Source organism: Amphiprion ocellaris, chromosome 14 (genome assembly GCF_022539595.1).
Source record: "Amphiprion ocellaris isolate individual 3 ecotype Okinawa chromosome 14, ASM2253959v1, whole genome shotgun sequence".
NCBI lineage: Eukaryota > Metazoa > Chordata > Actinopteri > Pomacentridae > Amphiprion > Amphiprion ocellaris.
The window spans coordinates 2,949,002-2,970,111 of record NC_072779.1 but is presented as its reverse complement, the minus strand read 5'-3'; the positions used below and the strand labels follow the sequence as shown (position 1 = coordinate 2,970,111).

Sequence of the window (21,110 nt, the reverse complement as noted above, 5' to 3'; positions counted from 1 at the left end):
CTTCACCCGACAAACAGCCAGCAAGTTCGTTGAAATTTGATCTGCATTGTAAAAAAATCCCACATCCATTGGCTAAACATTGTGCCCCAACATGCCTGGTTTACAGAGCTGGTCCTCTATTGTCTTGTCGTCTTCACATGAATGTTTTCTTGTGAAACTTCTTGCAGCTCTTGATGAACTTTAGATGAACTGAAATAACTTTAATCCTCAAACTTCTTATCTAGTGACATTGGCATGTTAGCGTTGATATTGTGAGAACATTTGTGGTCACCTTTTAAAAACAGAGTCTACAAAGTGCTTTTTGGGAAAAAAGGCAAAAAATTAGGAAGGATACTCAGGAAGAACATTGAACAACAGACGTGGTAAAAGATTCCCAAAATATATTAGCACAACAACACCAGATAGAATAATAAAATACCACATCCAAGTAAGGGAAAGAACAAGTGGACTAAAAAGAAAATAGAAGGTGACACCATGAACACTGGTCTAAAAATGTAAGACATGCAAGTTTATGTACTTTTAATATTTAGCAGCAAATCTGCGTTTTTCATCCTGTTTCTATTGAATTCTGTGCTCAGATCAGGATGTCTGTTTTTGAGCTGCTCAGATAAACTGATGGTGTTTTCTCCATTTTATTCAAAGTGCTTCATAACACAGTTTACTACTGACTTTTGGGTGTCTATAATTTAACTTGTGTCCAATCCTCCAATGCTAAATGTGTCCATATATATGTCTTGGGGTTGTTTTTCCCACACATTGCAGTGAACCTGTTGCAGCATTTTCTCTTGCTGTGTTCATGTTATTGCTTTAATCCTGGTACGTTTTCAGATTTTAGCAGTAACTTGTCCTATGATTTCTACAAAATAACAGTTTTAGATGTAGCTGAAATAAGCAGAACCTTATCTTCATAGCATTAGCATCTCAAATTTGCATTAATCTTGAATACAGACGCCTATAAATATTGGTACAGCAGCATTAAAGGACTCTGAGAAGGCAAGAAATTGAAGATATGTCGTCCTGTTGCTGGTTCATGCTTTGTTTTAGTCATTATTTTTGTCACATCATGCTTTGAAGTCCCAAATCATGGGCCAGAGTCTAAGACTTGTCTGTGTTCAAATGTTTAAAAAGCTTCTTTAAAAATCTTCCAGAAAAATCACCAGACTCCACGTATGTCAGGTCTTTAAAAACCTTTATTCAGTTGAAGCAAAACTGGTCTAAAATGACTCAAAAATGGTCCAAACTTTCCTCAAAATTTGGCCAGAATGAGAGAAACTCATCAGAAATTACTTGAAACTTGGCTAAAATTGAAATCTCTTCTCCAGATTGACTCAAAATGTGTCCAACGTGACAGAAGTTTGTTCAAATTGACTTGAAACTTGTCTGAAATCACCAAAATCTGTCCGTAATGACTTAAAATGCATCCAGATTGACTGAAAATGTGCCCAAAAATTGCTCAAAATGACAAAATCTCATCTAACATGAGTGGAAACTCACCTAAAATTAAATTGACTGCACTTGTGTCAAACCTTATAAATTTCTTTTCAAAATGACATGAAATTGATGCAAAATGACTCTAAATGAGTCCAACAAGATAAAAAGTGGAATATCCAGACTGATTAAAGATAAAAACTAACATCCTAAATGACTCGAAACTTGTGTAAAAAGACAAACAACTCTTTAAAAATGACACAAAACTCATAATTCGAGGGCAGCCGGATTTACTGTCGACAGAACATCCAGGAATAGTTCTCAGCAGTGATTTTAACCCCCAAGAAAAACCAAAGATACTGAGCTGTGCATCGTCTTTTATGCTGTGAGAGTTGGTCATTTTCTGATGGACAGTTTTGAGCCCTTTAAACTTTTCTAAATCCAGTAGTCAAATCTTGTCTTATTATATTTCATTGTTAGGTTCCACCCTACAGAGGACATGTTCAGACATATTCTACCTTTATGTATTGTCATGGTTTTGATGCACTTCTTTTAAAAGTTAGATTGCTTTAAGTTTACACCGTTATGTTGTGAATTATCCACATATAATTTTCTAAAAAGCATATGATTCGTCTTTACACCAAAGATACATGTTTTACTTTATGATCTTCCAGCTGTCATCAGAACATCAGTGATTACTAGAACCTTCATTATTATGTAGTTCATACACGTGTTAGCTCTCTACTTCAGTTAAACAGCATTTTACACAATTATATCATCTTTTACTTTCAGTATATCGCATCCAAAATTGTTTCTATCTGTTTCCAGGGTCACTATCGTTACTGCGACGCCTTGTTCTTAATGGGAGAGATTCGGATGGCTCTAGAAGGGAACTGTTTGGCCCAGACAGTGTGCGATCCTGAGAGCGATGGAATGAAAGACCTGGAGATGCAACACGAGAAATTCCTCGACGAGTTATCAGGAGGCAAAGGTATTTACACTGAAACTAGATTCTTCTGTGCGTTTTTAACTGACTTCAAAGGTGAAAAAAGGTCAAGAAAAGTAGAGACGATGTTTTTTTTTTTACATGTAAAAGATTTATTTTAGCATCTGTACCCTTGAATTATTTCTTGTCATGAATAGAAGTAACTTATTTATTAATAATCTTTTATAATTTGTTCTTCTTCAAACCTGAAACTGACATTTCTGTGTTTTGTTTTCAACAGGTTTTGCAAAGAGAACTTGTATTAAAAAGTAAATATGTGCCGCCTCATACACAAATTTACAAAAATATGATTAATTACCACCTATGAACTCTTGTTTAATCTGTTTTTATTCATTTTAGCCCTGGCACTCATTTTAAAGCCGGCTTAGTGATGGAACGACCGCAACCTAAAGCTGTAAAAGCTGTTAGTAAGAACAATCCAGCAACGGGCTCACCTTCAAAGGTTAGTGACGGTTTATTGTTTCAGTTAAACATGAGATCTTTAAGTTGTTTTGTCCAGATCTAAGATGTTTAATAGATTTAGTTAATTGAGAGGCTAAAAATTGGCAACAATTTTCATACTTCATCAGTCACTGAAACCATTTTCCTTCTTCCAGCCCCACAGTTTTTGCTTTTTTTTGTCTTTTCTGATTGTCAACTTAATCTGTAGGCGTTGGTTGAACAAAAATTTGATAAATGATACCTCCTTGGACTTTCGTTACTTTTTATGTGTGGCACAATTTCACAAAATCTCAAGTTTTCAGTCTAATCTGTGGAGGAGAACTTTACCCAGAACTGAAATAAAAGGGTAAATGACAAGTAAATTTGGTAAAAAGAAATTAAATGCATAATTAAAAAAGAAAATGAACATAGAAGGAGAAAATTTGCATTTCTTTGTGCTTTTAAATAGAAGCATTTATGTATAAATATGTATATTTTCATTTTTAGTGTTTAAAATTTGACTTCCAGTTTTCACGTTTACATTTCAGTGTCCAGTTTTATATTCTGCTTTTTGTGTTTAACATTAATTTAAGATTTTCTTCTCTTGTAATTTAAACGTCACTTTTAATAATGATAGTGCCATTTCTCAATTTCAGTTTCCAGTTTCCTTTTTCTTCTAACATGTCATCGTTGTCCGATGACCCTGAGATATTAAAATGGTTTATTTTCCCTTTTTAATTGTTGTAGAAACAAAAGAATAACCTCAATAATGAAAGATATCGTTAGTTGTGGCTCTATTTTAGTCAGTGTGAGCAGCTGCAGGTTACAGTAACGTGTAAAAGGCCCTGACAGATGTGTTTGTGTACTTTGTTTCTGTGCCTTTGGTTGATGTTTTGATGGAGCTCAGAGTTGATGATTAACTTGTGTGTTGACAGGTCTCAGAGGGTAAAACAGAGAAGCACTCAGGTGAGTTTTACCACTCGTCAGATCCTTATCAAAGTGTTTACCAACATTTATAAGCTGTCATTTGAGGCTCAGACTCCTTAGATTTTTATTTGTTTTGATTTTTGAAAGTTTATTTTGAACATTTGAGCAGCAACAAAAAAGAAAACAACAACAAATGAGACTGGCTAACTTGCTCAAAACGGAGTCCTTACATAAATGATTCTAAATCTGTTCTTCCTGCTTCTTCACAATAAACACAGCTGCATATTAATGTGTAAAGTATGTCGTTTATATCATATAACACACGTAGCTCGACTTAAAGGTGCTCTGTGGAGTTTTGTGTGTAAACTTATTGTCTAAAAAAAACACGATACACATTCAAAGGCTATTTTTTTAAAGTTTCTTTGACACGTCGCTAAACTACACGTCACTAAATCTCACCGGGTCACTGATAATTTCAGATGTTTTTTTTTTTTTTTTTTTTTTAAATAAATATTTGGACATCTGCATTACTACAATCACACTTTATGTTCTTGTTTTGAACATCGCATTGTGCCCTGATTAGGTCTCTTTGGAAGTTTTTGTGCATTTCTGTCACTTTTTTGGTTTCTGTGTATTTTAACTTGTACATTTTGCACGTGTTTAAACAAAAATAATCAAATAACATCTTGGTGTTTTTCTGCCACCAGTACATTTGTGGAGTAGTATGAAAACAGTGACTCCACTATGGAGCTTTTAATGCTTAATGATAACTTGTTTAGTTAGTTTTATTATCTTTTAGCCCATATTTGTTATATTGAACCACTCAGACTAGCTCAGATTAAACTGGATAGTTTAATAAAGACACACAACACAACAGAAGGTTTGTTTACATAAAACTGCTTTGAAAGAGTCCAGTACTTTTCTTTCAAATTTATTTTTTATAATTCCCAGAGAGTTAATTTTGTATTTTTAAATTAAGAATGAATCTCCCTCTTTTGGATTTTGGGAATTGTAAGGGACACATCTCACTATTTTGTGACATTTTTAAGCATTTTATTCTCTGTTTATTAAGTTTTTTTTAAAGTAATTGAAGTAATTATTGAAAACTTTGATTTTCTCTCTGCAGGAAAAAATGAAAAACATGCACAGAAAGAGAGCAGCGCTAAAGACACTAAACCATCAAAAAGGTTGGTGGAAATATCGTTAATATTCATGTTTATTTACAGTCTATTGATATTGTAAAGACTTGCTGCTGCTGTTCAGTGTCGTTGTTTTAAAAAACGCTTTTATAAATGGAAAGTGAGCAGATACTGAAGACTGAATTTAAGGCTGATCATGTATTTTTACTCTGCTGGGAGATAAATCCATGTATTCAGTCGCTAGTTAACTTAAAAACTGTTGGTTCTTGCAGCATAATCAAGTTATTTGAGAAATATAAGCGCGTAAAAATAAATGAGTAAATATAGCAAGTTTCTATCACACCATATAGAGAAGGAGATCCTCCTAGCGAGTTTTGTAATCATCACTGATAATGAATCTGAGTGACAAACAGATGCATATAGTTTCACGGTAATCCAGCACTGATGGAAAGCTTGCTTCAATCTGTGTCTTTTTATAACACAAAGGAAAGGATTATTTATTAATATTAATTATTATATGGAGGGGGTAAATAGTCCCAGCTATCAGCAGGATCGGTAACAAGAATCTGTGCATTTTGCTGTTATTTCTCACCAGTTAATAAACAAATATTATGCATGACTAAATAAAGCCTCATTAATACAACTGGTTCATTTTTATATATATATGTTTTTTATTCAAATAATTTTAGTGCTGGTGATTTTCGTTCTAAAATAGTCATAAAAGGGGGTTCTCGATTTAAGTCGGAGTTACGTTCCTACAGATCAACGTAAGTCGATTTTCGCCATAAGTCGGAACTCTGGCAAAAATGTAAACAAAAGTGTTACGTGTGATGAAGAAAATTCCAGACCTTTCGTGCTACAGATACTTACCGTCACGTGTCACTCCATTCCCCATGGTTATCCACAATTCTTTTATCTTTTATTATGTGCTACTGTCTGCCAGTTCTCCTTCTCTTACCTTCTCTTGTCACACCTTTGCTATTTGCAATTGTTTACCAGACTTCTCTTGTCACACCTTTGCTATTTGCAACTGTTTACCAGACTTCTGTTGTCTTACCATCTGTCACTGATTAGCAACCACACACAAATTAGCCACTATTCACCTTGGTATTTACATACAGCCCCCTTCCTACACTTTGATCCATCCTCTGACATCCCTATGAAATGTGTAGCCTGAGAACGCTCTAGGTCAGCTTACCTGTGTCGGTAAATCCACCGTATTACTGGAAATACCAACAAAACACACCACGACAGCAAACTTTGAAGGACCAAGAGTGAAATTTCTTCAACACGTGCATCACGAAAAGTCATGAATTCCAATGACTTTCATGCATGTATGAATCATTTTACTAGAAGATAACAGAATATTGTAATGGACTGATATTGTTGTTGATGTTGAGGTTTCAATGTTTATTGTTCAGTTCCAGATTTACCTAATGTCAGTGAACGTGCCATGTTTAGTTAGCTCACCTCTGATTGGCTGAGAGTCAGCAGTAGAGAGAGCTGGGAACAGCGGCTAATTCTGGAGCTAAGTTATGGGGTTTTTCTAGTTATTCTGGCGTTGGCTACGGCCCACAGTAGCCTGTGTGAAGGTTCAATAAACCAGCAGAGAACCAGATAAAGTCTCACTCATTCATCACAGAGGGTCGCTACAATATGTTGTCCTGTTTTTACAACTTGACCCATGTTAGTCGGTGTTTGGCCCTGTTCCCAGCATTCTATCCTATCTAATTTCACTTCCATGGAGACGGCTTTCCTTTTCCTGGAAGGATCAGAAGAGTCTGACTTATGTTTGGGAGCCGTAATGAAGGCAAAAAGTTAGTGAATGTAGCACAATCCAAGGTGGCGTACAACTGGAGAATGGAAACATAGCCGTCTTATTTGTCCGACGTACGTCATATTTGTCCGCTCCACTTGTCAACTAGTTTCACGTAACCATTTCTAACGTAACGGCGAAATGCCTTGGTTGAGGATGTCGTAAACCGAGGACCTCCTGTATTATAATGTCTATATACATATAAAAATAATGATTTCACCCAGTTACTGAGAGAACAGACGAGGCCCCATGATTGAACCTTGTGGGACACCTTTTACAATTTGCACTAAATGAGATTTAACATTTTTAAATCAAAAGAAAGGCCAGTAGGTAGCAGTGTGACGGATGATTTGACTGCATTTAAGACTGAGAATTATGTGCTTCTAGTGACATTTCTTCAAAGAACAGTAAAGGAGAAAACCACACCGCAGCGAAAAAGAAACCAAGAAACAGAAACAGTCCGACTGAAGAGGAGGTAAGGCTCATCAGTGTGATGTTCAGACTAGTTTGCTTTTTATTTTGTTTATCTGGTTTAGCTTTACAGTCTTCATGGTGTCTTTAGATGAAACTACTGACCTGCTGTGGTTTTTCTTCTGCTCAGAACAAGTCAAAAGCTGACAGTAAACCAGACGTTTGTGGAGAGTTGAGGTCTTTGGTTCAGGACGCCCACACCGCCCTGACTGACCTCCGCAGCCGCAATGCAGAGCAGGCGTTCAGCCAAGTGCTGGCCTCACTGGAAGACCTCTCAACAAAGGTGACCACACAGAACATAGTCCATAAATTATCATTGTTTCACTTAAAACATCACGTGCACGTCCACATTTTAGCCACAACATTTGTAGTAGTTACATTTAGTTCTGCAATTTATGACACTATTAGTGAAGCTAAACCGTAAACATTAACTCTGTTGGAACTAAAGTCAAGTAAAGTAGTATTTTATATCATTTTTATTGGGTTTAATTTCTAATATGTTAAGTGCTGTGGTTATAATCACATCTACAGTAACACAACAGGGACTTAACTGCAATGTTTAGTCTTTTCAGAATACTTTTTACCTCTGTTCTAGACCTACTTTATGAAAACGCTGCCTTCACTTGCCTTATTTTATGTTGCGTGTTTGCGATCTTATGTATTTGTTTGAATTTTTTTCCATTATTTGTCAAATTTTGTTTTACTGTGATGCATTTTCTAACTTTGTTTTGCTGTTGTTTTTATTGTTTGCTTCCTCAGGAATTTGGGCTTTCCACACTGGACGTGTTGTTGTTGCTTTTTGGTCGCACGTCAGCTCTGACAGAAATCGGGCAGCCTGAGGTAACTCACAGGAAACAGCAGTCAAGTTGTCAAATCAAACCTAAATTAAATCAAATTTATCTATATAGCACATTTAAAGCAAACTGGGCTAAACTAAGTGCTGTAGGTGTTATCAGACAGGCAGCAAAAAAAATAATGTGCAAAACATTCAGATGGGATGAAACTGGTAAAATGCTGCATTTTAAAATAAAATAAAATAGAATAAAATAGTGAAACGGGTAAAAAAAATTGGAATCTTTTAAGAATTACTTGTAAAAAAAAAAGTAAATAAATGTGCATTATTAGTCAGCCAAAAGCCATTGAAGACATCTACATTACTGTTCAAAAGTTTGAGGTCACTTAGAAATGTCCTTATTTTTGACCCCAAACTTTTGAACGATAAAAATAAATTTTCTTCCTGAAAGTTGAGACTGTGATGTTGCAGGAAAGGCTTTTAATTTGAAGGAGCCACAAATCCATGTGTGGCGGTTGGAGGACTTTCAACACATCCCTTGTTATTAGACCTAAATTTAATTTTTTCTTGTTTACATTCAATTTTCACTCACTGTGAACCGATGTCCATTGGGTGAAAAATTATGAAAATGTATAAATTTCAGCAGAGGAGATTGCAGGAGATAGAGCAGGTTTAATGGGATTAGTCCAGATGTTCAGTGTGAGAATCTACTGGGAGATGGAGACAAAGCTCCCTGCAGTCTGTTGTTCTTTCTTTTAATTTTATTTACCATTATATTTTTATTTTTATATATTTTTAAAATTTTATTATCCCTTATTAATCCCACGATTGGGGGAGTCAGAGCGACGGTTCAGCCGCGGTACAGCACCCCTGGAGCAGGAAGGGTTAAGGGCCTTGCTCAAGGGCCCAACAGTGGCTGCATCAGGGCTTGAACCGCTGACCTTCTGATCAGTAGTCCAGAACTTAACCGTTGCACCACTACTGCCCCATTTGTTATGGAGTGTATCAGCTCACTCAGTGCTGATTAGTAGACTGGAGCAGGTGGAGTTTCGCTTTAGATTGTTGTGAGTAAAAAGTTGCCAAAAACCGAAATTTGGTGCAAAAAATATGTTACAAACAAAATGATATGGCAAAATTTTACTTCTGGATTTTGTTAAAAGGAGCAATAAACATCTCAGTTCCCAAAAAAAATTACAATTTTCTGGCTATTTTTTGATAGTCAGGCTTTACAGGAAGTCTTGGTATACAAGTACAGCTCCACTTAACAAGCGTCACATTAATTAATATGAACAATAACTGAATCTTGAAGCACACAACGACATTAAAGAGTTAAATCATCATTTAGCTGGCAGCAGAAATCTTCACCGCCTTTGACTTTGAGTAAAACCTTTAATGTGCAAAGTTTATGTTTAAATTGCATCAATAAAATGAGGATGGCCGTAAAGCGATGATTAAAGCTGCATTTGTCCTGCAGGACGGTTGATGATAACATCTTTAATTTATAGATCTGCCTCGATGTCGGTTCCTGTGTTCGTATAGATCTGACCTTTGAAACTTCCACTGTGTTATGTTGACTTATCGACTTTTATTGTTGTAAAACGACAAAACAGCTTAAGATTTAAAAGATAAGGTTGGCCATGTGTTTTTGAGTAATTAATCTGTTTGAGTCATTTTTAAAAGGAAAAAAACTCCAAATTCAGGGATTCCAAATTCTTAAATCTGAATAGTTTGTGTTTTCTTTACTCGTATATGACAATAAATTCACTGTCTTTTAGGGATGTCCATTAATATTGGCTCGATATCGGCATAAGAATGAAATATCGGTCAATATCGTCAGTTTTTTTTCATGAAAACTGATAAAATAATGCCTGGATTTCGCCGGCGTTTACGGATGCGCCAATGATTACATCATCAAACTGCTTCCAATGGGGCATGACAATAAAATTAGGCATGATGTGTTAATTCCACGACAGCAGATATACCTAAAATTAGTTAAATAGCCCACAGATATCAGTATCAGTTGATATTGGAATCGGAAATTGAGAGTTGGACAATATTGGCATATTGTTATTGGCAAAAAAGCCAATATTGGACATCCCTACTGTCTTTGGGTTGTGTACAAAACAAGACATGTAAGGACGACATATTGGGAAACACATAGGGACAATTTTCACCATTTTCTGATGTTTTATAGACCAAACATTAACTGATCAACAGTGAAAATAATCATTAGTTGCAGCCCTTCTAGCTGGTGTGTAGCCTTTGGTTCTGCTTCAAACAGCTCACAAATATAAACTTTAATCTGCTAAAACGGTAAAATACAGTAGTTCTTAGCAAATGCTACTCAAACAGGACCAAGTGATGCTTTTATTCTGAACTGTAAATAAATATTAAGAGCTGTGACTTTACGTTTGGTTGCTTTTTCAAACGCAGGAACTTGCAGAAGCTCAAAAAGTCCTGGAGAAGATGAAGTCCTACGAGGAGAGGACGTTTCAGTGTCTGGTTTACTACTCCATTGGCAAAGTTTATCTCAGAGAAAACAGGTACAGAAGCTTCATTTTTGAACTTTATATCGCTTATTTAACCCTTAATGCTGTTCATATTTTATGCCTTCACAGTTTGGTCCCTCATACTAAGTGTCTCACTACAGATCTATTTAGAACAGGGGTGTCAAACTCATTCTAGTTCAGGTTCCACATTCAGCCCAATTTGATCTCCAGTGATGAGTAAAATCACAGAATAATAACCTATAAATAACCACAACTCCAAATATTTCCTTTGTTTCAGTACAAAAAAGTACATTCTAAAAATGTTCACATTTAAGGAATTTTCTTTTTACAAAACATCATGAACAACCTGAAATTTCTTAAGAAAAATAAATTAAATTTCAACAACATTATGTCCCTGTTTATCATTTACACATTACAATTTACAGATCACAGAATTTCTACAAAGGAACACAACATTTAGTCCTCTGGAACTGCATGATATACTAATTTACTTTATGATCAAAATGACAAAAGTTAGACAAACAAGAGACAAAAACAACAAAAACAAGAAAAAAATTTGAAAAATGAGACAAAAGAACAATGAACAATCTAGTATTTTACTTTATGATCAAAACAACTTGTCTAGAAATTATTTTAAATTTATAGTTTTACAAATTTACAGAAATCATAATTATCAATATTAATTCAGCGTTTACCACATAAAAAAATGCTTGTTATGAACTAGTCTGCATTCAGAGCAGTGGCAGGAAACTGAAAGTCTAGAACTAACTCTAGGAATCACTGCTAGATCTAAAATCCACCTCGATAGATACGAGTCAGATGTGACCGGAAACAGCCTCAGAGTACATAAATTTATAGCACCTGTACAAAAGTACAAAAATATTATTATAATAATATTAGGCTGTTTTTACTGCTGTCAGATGTCAAATTCAACCCAGATAGTGTGAAAGTCTCTTTTGTTGTTTCAAACCGTTTGACGCGTTTCTGGTCTTCATGCAGGTTTTCAGTCGCTCTACAACAGTTTTCGGACGCCCTGCAGATGGTGAAGAATCAAATAACTCCTGGTAAACTCACCTGGCCGTTAACTAAAGAGATTGTCAGAGAAACACAGGCAGACTATTTCAAGGTATGTTGGACGTTTGTTTTTGTGTCTGACGGCTAATTTTAAATGCATTTTTAAAGAGTATTCATTAACATGTCAGTGTTTGAGCACAAAACCACTCGTGGTGCTTCTAAGAAGGTTCTATGCTTTGTAACTTTTTTTGTCTAATTTTTTGTCTCTTTTTTCGTTTTGTTTCGTGTCATCTGTCTTTTGTCGTTTTGTATCTCATTTTTGTCATATTTTGTCCTGTTTTTGTTGTTTTTTTTTGTCTGACTTGTCGTTTATCTCATGTTTTTGTCATTTTTTTGTTTTTGTTGTCTTGTGTTTCCTTTTTCTCTTGCTTGTGTTTGTTTGTTGGCCTTTTTTTGTCATTTTTATCTTCTTTTTGTCCATTTTTTGTGGCTTTGTAACTTTTTTTGTTATATTTTTATCTCTTTTGTTTCGTGTCGTGTCTCATGTTTTGTCATTTTGTGTCTCATTGTATTTTATCTTGTTTTTTTGTCTTTTTTTGTCTGACTTATCTAAGTTTGTCTCATTTTTGTCCATTTTTTTGTTGCTTTGTAACTTTTTTGTCAAATTTTTTGTGTTTTTTGTTTTAATTTGTGTGGTTTGTCATTTTTTTGTCATTTTGCTTTTGCTTTTTGTAATATTTTGTCTTGTTTTTCTTATTTTTTTTGTCTGACTTATCTAAGTTTGTCTCATTTTGTCCATTTTTGTCTCTGTAACTTTTTTGTCTAATTTTTTGTCTTTTTCGTTTTGTTTCGTGTTGTCTCATTTTTGTCGTTTTGTGTCTCATTTTTGTAATGTTTTGTCTTGTTTTTGTTGTTTTCTTTGTCTTTTTTTTCTGACTTAGCTAAGTTTGTCTCGTTTTTGTCCATTTTTTTGTCGCTTGGTAACTTTTTTGTCTAATTTTTTTGTTTCTTGTTTTATTTTGTGTTTTTTGTCTATTTCTTTTGTCATTTTATGTCTCATTTTTGTAATATTTTGGCTTGTTTTTTTGTCTTTTTTTGTCTGACTTATCTAAATTTGTCTTGTTTTGTCCATTTTATGTCGCTTTGTAACTTTTTTTGTCTCCTGTTTTTTGTTTCATGTCATTTGTGTATTTTTTTTGTCATTTTGTGTCTCATTTTTGTAATATTTTGTCTTGTTTTTGTTGTTTTGCCATTACACACTGTACACATACATTAAATTGTGGACATTCGGTTCCTATTTGGGTTTTCCTCCAGTTGACAGACTTGGATTTTGTCTTTCCAGGGGATTCTAGAGGGCGCTATAGAGTCATGCAGGTTCCCTCCTCCTCCTGATGCCATCTGTCGCCTTGAGAAATGCCACAGTGCCGTCAAAGCTGAAATTTTCTTCACAGATCCAGATTTTAAGGTAAATCAGAGCCAGTTATACCGTTTAGGCATCAGAAAGTTTGAGGCGCTGATGGATTTTAAACGCTTCTTTCTGCAGGGCTTCATTCAGTTCTGCTGCTGTCAGAGCTGCAAGGTTGAATTTCACATCGCCTGTTGGAAAACCCTGAAGGCATCGGCCTTCTCCGACAAGAATGAAAAGGTAAATTCTTTTTATTTCCTGCTTTTCAGTCATTATTACAAAGTTAAATGTACAGAAAATATGTTTTCCTACAGCGAACGGACCTTCAGTTTGAATTGTTTGTGCTGTTTTTACAGGATTTACTGCAGGAAGCGTGTTTGACTCCAGACTGTGTCGGTCAAATCTGTAGTATCAAAATCTACGGTCCTACAGGTCTGGTGAAATGTAAGGTAAGTAAACCTCCCAGGCTGGGGTGAGGTGAGGTGGACTTCTTGATGGATCACAAGTTCAGTTTTCAGTTGAGCTTTTTTTTTTTTTTAATTTTCAGTTTGAAGCTTCGATTCCCAAACTACAAATTCCAAAGATGCCGAAAGTGAATCAGAAGTGCACGAGGTGAGTTAAATGCAACTCATGGGGTTTTTTCGGTTGCTGGGAACTTTTAAAAAAAATGACCCGGTTTCATATTTGGGTCATTTTAAGATGAACTACAATAACAACAGTCATTAGTTGTGAGCATTTATTTGCAGATGTTTTAGAAGTTGGACTCGTCCCATGACAGAAAAACACCAACACACTGTACAGTTAAAGCCAAAGACTTTTCCCTCCCAATCAAACTGTTGAGCTCCACATTCTTGTCATTGAAACTCATCAGGTTGAAGCAGTCAGAGCCTCCATGGTATTTTCTGCATACCACAGATTGGTTTTGGCATCTGTATTTAAGTAATTCTAAGACTTTTTAATGACCTGCAGCCACCCTGTAATAACGTCGTTTATTCTGTATACTGAGAAGTAACTGATTTCTAAATATCTGCCTTTTGTCATTTTTTTCTTTTCAGTCAGAAGAAGTTAAAGTCAAAGGAGGAGCGTAGACTAAAGAGGAAGCAGCACAAACAGTCATTTCAGGATAACCAGACGATCAACGAGGAGATTCTGCAACAGAAAGAAGACACGGCAACTCAGAGTCAACAGAAAGGTATCTTACTTTTTTACCTATGTGCTTCTGAAACTGTTTCTAAATGGCATCAAATAAATCTTTACTGCGGGTTTTTGTTACTTGTCCAGCGACACTAAGGCACCGTTTACATGACAACATTTCACCTGAAAACACAAAAATATTTCTTTTGCATTCTCACTGAAACCTCCGTCTGGCTGCTCGTTCACACCCCGATGGCAGCTGTTGTGTTTTAGAAAAATTCCACTCTGGAGGCCGAATTCACAAAACCTTTCATCCTAAAACTGTTGTCGTGTAAACGGGGCCTAAAATATTTGATAATAATTCTACTGAAGACCAGCTGAACTATTTTAGTGTTTCTTGTTTTTACATCCTAAACAAGAAGAGCACTCAGATTGCAGTACTCCTCCAAGACTGCTCAGTCGTTGGATCATTTCTGGTGGATAAGTCCTGATAAGTCCTCAGCTGTGGATTTGTAGTAGTACAGAAATCTTTCACAAATCTCCACATTTATCTGACATTATTAGAAATTTGTCCAGAACTTGCTCAGAAAAATCCTCTTTTCTTTTTCACAATCTGTCCAAAATGAATCAAACATCTAGGATGGCTTAGAAAGATTCCAAAAATTACTAAAAACCATAAAAACACGTCCAAAATGACTCATATAATAAGTGTGTTCTCAAAATGTTGTCAAAATGTGTCAAAAATTACCTTAAATATGTGCAAAATGACAAATTACTCAAATTTGTCCGGAACTTGCTCAGAAAAATCCTCCTGAACTGTTCGAAACCTGTCCAAAATGAGTTAATTGTCTAGGATGGCTGAGAAAGGTTAAAAAAAAACACTATAAATTTATCCAAAGTGACTTTAAAATGTCCTTCTTTGGCGGAGTAATTAACCTTGAGTAATTCTTTACCAAATCTAAACACTGACAGACAGCAGCAGCTTTAACTCACCTTATCTGAGCTGCATTTTAACTTTGTTCCAGCCACATGTTGATCTATCACCTTTTGCTTCTGCTGCCTTCTCAGCCTGGCTGCTCTACAGGGACCGAGTTCTCCTGCAGATCAACCAGCACATGGAGCTGCTGAGGGAGGAGAAGGGCCTCCAGGTCTCGGCTCTGAGCAGCAGTCTGAAGCCGTGGCTGGAGCTGGACTCGTCCAGGGGGAACCCGCTGGCCGGGAGGATGCTGAACTGGCAGCAGCTGCAGACTCTGGGTCAGGCTGTGGAGCTGCTGCTGGAGAGGAGGAACCGGGTCTGGGCTCGGGTTTTTATCCAGCAACTGAGTATCTGTGAGGAAATAAATCCCAAACTGAACAGCTGGGCGTGCCAGCTCAACGATGCAGGTCAGCATCCGGGAGGGTACTGGTGTTTACATTTACATTTATATCAGCAGAGTTCAGGCGATTGAAGCTCAGCTGATTACAAGTGAATATCTGTAGATGTCAGTTCTGTAAAACTGGAATTTTAGATTACACAATCAGCTTTAATGACCAAGTACGTACACAACATACAAGGAATTTGGTTTCAGCTGTTGGTGTCACACTCGGAATAAGGAAAGAGGATAATAAAAAAAAAAACAGTAGAAAGAAGAACACTCAGAATATATCAGAATTTTGGTGTTTTGCATCCAAACAAGTTATTTATTTATTTATTTGATTTATTCAGACATGTCACAGTATCATAAAGGCAAAAGAGGAAATAAAACACACAAAACTAAATAAAAAAAACAACCAAACCCATAACCTACAAAAATGTCTAAAAATTAGCAGGATACAGTTAAACTTTCTACATGTCTGTACATCGAATATCTCACTGTTTCTTGTTTGCATTAAACCTTATACTTTTATAGCGCTACAGAAACCCCAACAACACATTTATTGTTCCACATTATTATATTTTTCAAACAGTCCTTTTATTTTTGTGTATTTTCTTAAAGTGTTTTATAATTGTTTTCATCTTGAGACGATCCTCCAGACTGTTCCATAAGTTTACTCCACAAACTGATAAACAATGATGGCTTTTTAAAAGGAACATTTCTTTTTAATTTCCAACGTTGCTTCTCAACAGTTGTTGTTTGTTCTGTGTTAAGACGTATTTTAGAGCATTAAGATGTATTTTAGAGTCTTGGGACGTATTTTAGAGTGTTAAGATGTATTTTAGAGAGTCAGGACGTATTTTAAAGCGTTAGGATGTATTTTATAGAGTTAAGATGTATTTTAAAGCGTTAGGACGTATTTTAGAGAGTCAGGACGTATTTTAGAGCATTAAGATGTATTTTAGAGCATTAAAACGTATTTTAGAGTCTTAAGATGTATTTTAGAGAGTTAAGATGTGTTTAGTTTTAAAGAGTCTGAAGCCTCACCGACTCCTTCCTGCTCCGTTTAGGTCTGAATGCCGCTAGAACCTTCATCGAGCGCTACTCAGGACACCTGGAGGAGCTGGACTTGGCTCTTCTGCTCGACTTTGGCCCGTTGCAGGAGATAATTGTAGAGAAACTCGGCACTAGGCCGGAGTTTTTTTCAAGCATTGGCTTGACGGTGACTGAATACCTAAAACAGGCGCCGCCGCATGACATGAGACTGTTTATCTGGACTCTGGAGGAGCATAGAGATGACTATGTCTCCTGCCACACTATACTGGATGAATATTTTGATATGATGGGTGCGTATTCTGGAGCCGGACCGACGTTTGATTTCGAAGGCCTTTCTTGTTGTTGCGTGATTTTAATTTGTTCTTTGTTTTTCAGACGGACATTGTTCAGTCTTAAAAAAGTCTGATGAAAATCAAAATGTAAGTTCTTGGAAACCTAATAGTTGTTTTCCTGGGTTGATATTTGATAGTTTGACATGTGTGTCGTCATATTTTGTGAAATTTTTCAGCAAACAGTATGAAAATAATACTTTTTAACCATACAGCATACAGATCAGAGAGGTGTACAAACACAGACTCAGGAGTAAAATTCTGTCCAAAATCTGCCATTTAAGTAATATAAAAAACTCACTGATATATTAAATTTCAGTTAGAATACAAACACCAGTACTCACAGTCATTTGTGAAGTAAACACGAAACATTTTATAAGTTATATGGTCAGGAAATCAAAATATGAATTAAGACAAAGTTAGAAATTTTCAGTGTTTTATCCACTTTAGACTACAAACACGATAAAAACATACTTTAGTGACTTCTTTTAATTGCTGTTATATAATCAGTAATTTAATAATAGTAGCAAAAAAATAAAAAAATCCTGAACTTAAATGAGTGTTTAACACTCATTTTCTGTCAGCTTAGTAAGCAATAGCTTCTTTCCCTCCCTCTGCTTCTTTCCTCATTGTGTTTTTTCTGCTTTTATCGATCATGAAAAGGAGGCGACACTAAAATCAACTTTCCAAGTTTATCGCTCATTAAACTTGTTTTCTTTGCAGAATTCTCCTTTGAAGACTAAGAGTCGAGGCCGAAAAAAGAAACAGAAAGAGCCAAAGGTCAGAAGATTTATTGGTTGTTGAGTTTTTTTGTTTGTTTGTTTGTTTTAAATGAAGACTGTTTCGTTGCATCAAACTAAACTGTTTGGTGTTTTCTTTCCTCCAGGGTGTTATTGTTTTGTCTGGGATGAGAAGTGTAGCTCCAAGAGACGAGAGGGACCAAGACTTTTTTGAAGATGAGTCTTTGTAAGTCGCGTTGTTATCATTGTTATTCTAACTGTAGTTATATTATCGTGTTGCTGACGTCAAGCTTCCTGTCGCAGATCATTCCTTGACCCTTCTGATCCGTTCAGTGTACCGAGTCATCTTCGAGAGCAAGTGGCTGATTTTGAAGACCAATACAACGGAACCAGACACAGAGGTCTCTATAAAAACATTTTGGACAACAACCCCGACCCAACAAAAGAGAGTTTGTACGAGTAAGTGGCAGCGACACCTCAGCGTGTTTACATGATTCTTTTTACCCCATTAATTCTGGTGTCGTCCTGCAGGTCAAAATTGAGCCGGTTTAAAGTTTGAAAACAGATTTTCACAGTTAAACTTCTGATGTCCACATTTTCAACATTTTTGGGAAATCTTTGAACATTTTTTGGTGGAAAAAAAAAAGAAATGTTAAGAATGTTTCTAAAGAACATTCACATAAAGAATCAACCAAAATCCAGCGAAATTTGCTGGATTTGGTTGATTTTTCTGTGAATGTTCTTAAGAAAATATTAAAAGTTTTACTGATATATATATATGTAATTACTTCAGATATTTTTGGGATTTTTTTTTTTTAAAGATTTTTACTCATTTTTTGAAAATATTTACAAGAATTTTCTTTCCAAATTTGGGGGATTTTTTTAAAATCAAACTTTTAAAGGAAACTTTTAAGGAATTATTGGAATTTTCTTCCTGAAGGTTTTGCAAATTTTCAGAAATTTAGGGAATTTTTTTGCTGAATGTTTGGATTTTTTTCAGACAAGGAAACAATACTTTTTGGTGCCTGTAAATAACAACAGGAGGGTTAAAAACTTTCTTTGGAATTTATGTGCTGTAATGTGATGTTTATCTGTTTATATGTGATATAATATTTGCGTTTTGATTCTGCAGCTACTTTGCTCAGATCCTGGATGAACACGGTCCGCTGGTGGCTGAGGACCCCCTGCTGGTCGGTGAACTAGTGAATTTCCCTCCCGTCGCCCAGCAGAAGATCCAAGACGCAGGCGGCTTCGAGTCCTTCCTCCTGGAGTCCCTTCGCTTCATAAAGATGGGCCGGTGCATCGGATTGGCTCAACACGCCGTTTCCCTGCAGCAGGCTGGACACGGAGCCAGTCTGGACGATCTGGACGACATCTCGGACTCTCTCGATAACACCCCACCTTCTGATATGCATGCAGATTTTGAAGCTGGTTTTCCGGGCTATGTGAATGATTTTTCCTCTGACGTCTATCCCATCCTCCCAAATCCATACATGTTTGGCTTCCAGCCGATGGACAGTGACTGCCTCACACATTGGTCTAATGGCGACAGTGAGCAAGCCACTTATTTTTTACCCGAACATTACGGGGATTTTTACCCATCGGAGGCTGATGGAGTTTTTGGAACTCGACCAGGAGAAGTCACTTTAATGGCAACTGATGAAAACTTTTTGAAGAGAGATGCAGAAGTGCAGGTAAACATCAACACTTTGTCACATTTAAAGCAAGAAAAGCAGCATATTTTTATTAGTTATTGATGATCAGAAATCACATCAACATTTAATATAGATGTACCCACAAACAAAATGACCTTACGCTGAGCACAGGTGTATTATCCATGTGTACGTTATGTACGGATACCGAATCATGTGACCTAAATATGTAGCAGACGGTGGGAATTGATGAGACTCAGAAACACCCCCACAATTTAATCACTTGTTCCTTGGGGAACATTTCTGATGGATAAGTCCTGATAAGTCCTCAGTGGTGGATTTTTAGTAGGATCACAATCATGTGATCATCAGCAGGAAGCTGATGTAGTGTTCACTTGTTGTCATGGTTACAGTGACGCTGTGCCGCTATACAGAAATCTTTAACAAATCCGTGGATCCAGACTATAAGCTGCATCACTGCCAAAATCTAATCAGTTGGTCCTTGTGTAATTTCTGACCTTCACTGAAAATTTCATCTGAATCTGTTAGTCCGTATTTGAGTAATTTTGCTACAAAGGCAAACAGACAAACCAACACGGATCTTCTCAGAACTCTGCCGTGTTCCTTGGGGGAGTAATAAATTAGATAGAATGTGTAAAAGACATAAACGATGCTGAAGTGTGTTTATTTTGTTCATGTAGACGTGTCCGGAGGCCATGAGGAGCGTCGCCGTAAATACTGAGCTTCATGAGCGTTTTGAGAGCTGCCAGGTGAGTTATGTTTTCTAACCACACGTACAGCGGTGGAAAAAAGTTTTCAGACACCCCAGACATCTGTGAAATAGCGCATTAAGAATCACTCTTAGGTCTTCAAGTGCAATTTCTTTTAGTCCAATCACAGCCATAATACTAAAGAAATCCTAAAAAAAATCCATTCAAAACTTAAAATATGTTGGTTCCATAAAAATAAGAATTTTTGAGTATGGGGTCATTTTGCTAGAATTTACTTTTGTTAGTTTTTCTTGTAAACAATAAAAATATATATAATTTGTGTTTGTGTGTGTCTGTCTAATGCAGCCACACTTCTTGAAACACAGAAAAGATTTTTCCACAAATGTTTCATAATAATATTTCAGATTGTATAAAATTTTAAGGATGTCTGAAAACTTTTTTCCACCACTGTATATGTTTTTAACATCAACACACATTAATTGTTTCATACAGACATCCCAGGATACTATGAGTTATTTTACTTTTAATTTTATTGTAACCAAGATACACATTCTTTGGGATGTTTGACTGCTTACTAATGAGAAATGATACGATGTTCTCATCATTTTGTTTTTGAATGCTTTTTTAATTTGAAATAATGAAATTCCTAAAATAGAAAAGGCTACAGAGGAATGGTGGAAAGTACAACCAGAGACTTGCTTCACTGTATAGCAATTTCTAACCAATAGTAACCCCTGGAAGTTTTATTCCATGTTTAAGTAATGACTGGTAGCAGCATTACAAATCAGATAACAACCAGGAAGCGAACAACAGTGAATTTTCAAACTGAAACAGAGTCAGCAGCTTTCAAAAGTCTCTGTTTTAGGAAGTTTTGTGTTTGAATGAAGGCAAAATGACAAATTAATAATAAAAAAGCAGCAAAAACATCAGTTTCACTCTACTGCTGACAGACCTTTGAGGGCTGCTGATTTATCCAATAATATAATGACCGTATTCATCGTTTAACCTTCCTGTTGTCCTCATTTACAGGCACCAAAAAATATTGTTTCCTTGTCTGAAAAAAATCCCAGAATTCAGAAAAAAAAAATTTCCCAAATTTCTGAAAATTTGCAAAACCTTCAGGAACAAAATTCCAATAATTCCTTAAAAGTTTCCCTTAAAAGTTTTATTTTTTAAAAAAAATC

The 21,110-nt window shown here is 35.9% G+C and overlaps 1 protein-coding gene across 2 annotated transcripts in view; it reads left to right on the top strand.

Moving 5' to 3' along the window:
- Window positions 1-21,110, top strand: part of ttc3 (tetratricopeptide repeat domain 3) — a 42,336-nt gene that overhangs the window by 13,409 nt on the left and 7,817 nt on the right. For both annotated transcript variants that reach the window (XM_023261873.3, XM_023261875.3), the window contains exons 12-34: window positions 2,257-2,419; window positions 2,655-2,682; window positions 2,774-2,876; window positions 3,790-3,820; window positions 4,908-4,968; window positions 7,124-7,211; window positions 7,338-7,490; window positions 7,967-8,047; window positions 10,434-10,543; window positions 11,510-11,636; window positions 12,867-12,989; window positions 13,068-13,169; window positions 13,286-13,378; window positions 13,477-13,541; window positions 13,985-14,121; window positions 15,132-15,446; window positions 16,489-16,764; window positions 16,850-16,893; window positions 17,527-17,583; window positions 17,690-17,769; window positions 17,847-18,002; window positions 18,676-19,237; window positions 19,897-19,965. In XM_023261873.3, coding sequence (XP_023117641.2) covers window positions 2,257-2,419; window positions 2,655-2,682; window positions 2,774-2,876; window positions 3,790-3,820; window positions 4,908-4,968; window positions 7,124-7,211; window positions 7,338-7,490; window positions 7,967-8,047; window positions 10,434-10,543; window positions 11,510-11,636; window positions 12,867-12,989; window positions 13,068-13,169; window positions 13,286-13,378; window positions 13,477-13,541; window positions 13,985-14,121; window positions 15,132-15,446; window positions 16,489-16,764; window positions 16,850-16,893; window positions 17,527-17,583; window positions 17,690-17,769; window positions 17,847-18,002; window positions 18,676-19,237; window positions 19,897-19,965 — 3,024 coding nt within the window. The remainder of the gene's footprint in view (window positions 1-2,256; window positions 2,420-2,654; window positions 2,683-2,773; window positions 2,877-3,789; window positions 3,821-4,907; window positions 4,969-7,123; window positions 7,212-7,337; window positions 7,491-7,966; window positions 8,048-10,433; window positions 10,544-11,509; window positions 11,637-12,866; window positions 12,990-13,067; window positions 13,170-13,285; window positions 13,379-13,476; window positions 13,542-13,984; window positions 14,122-15,131; window positions 15,447-16,488; window positions 16,765-16,849; window positions 16,894-17,526; window positions 17,584-17,689; window positions 17,770-17,846; window positions 18,003-18,675; window positions 19,238-19,896; window positions 19,966-21,110) is intronic.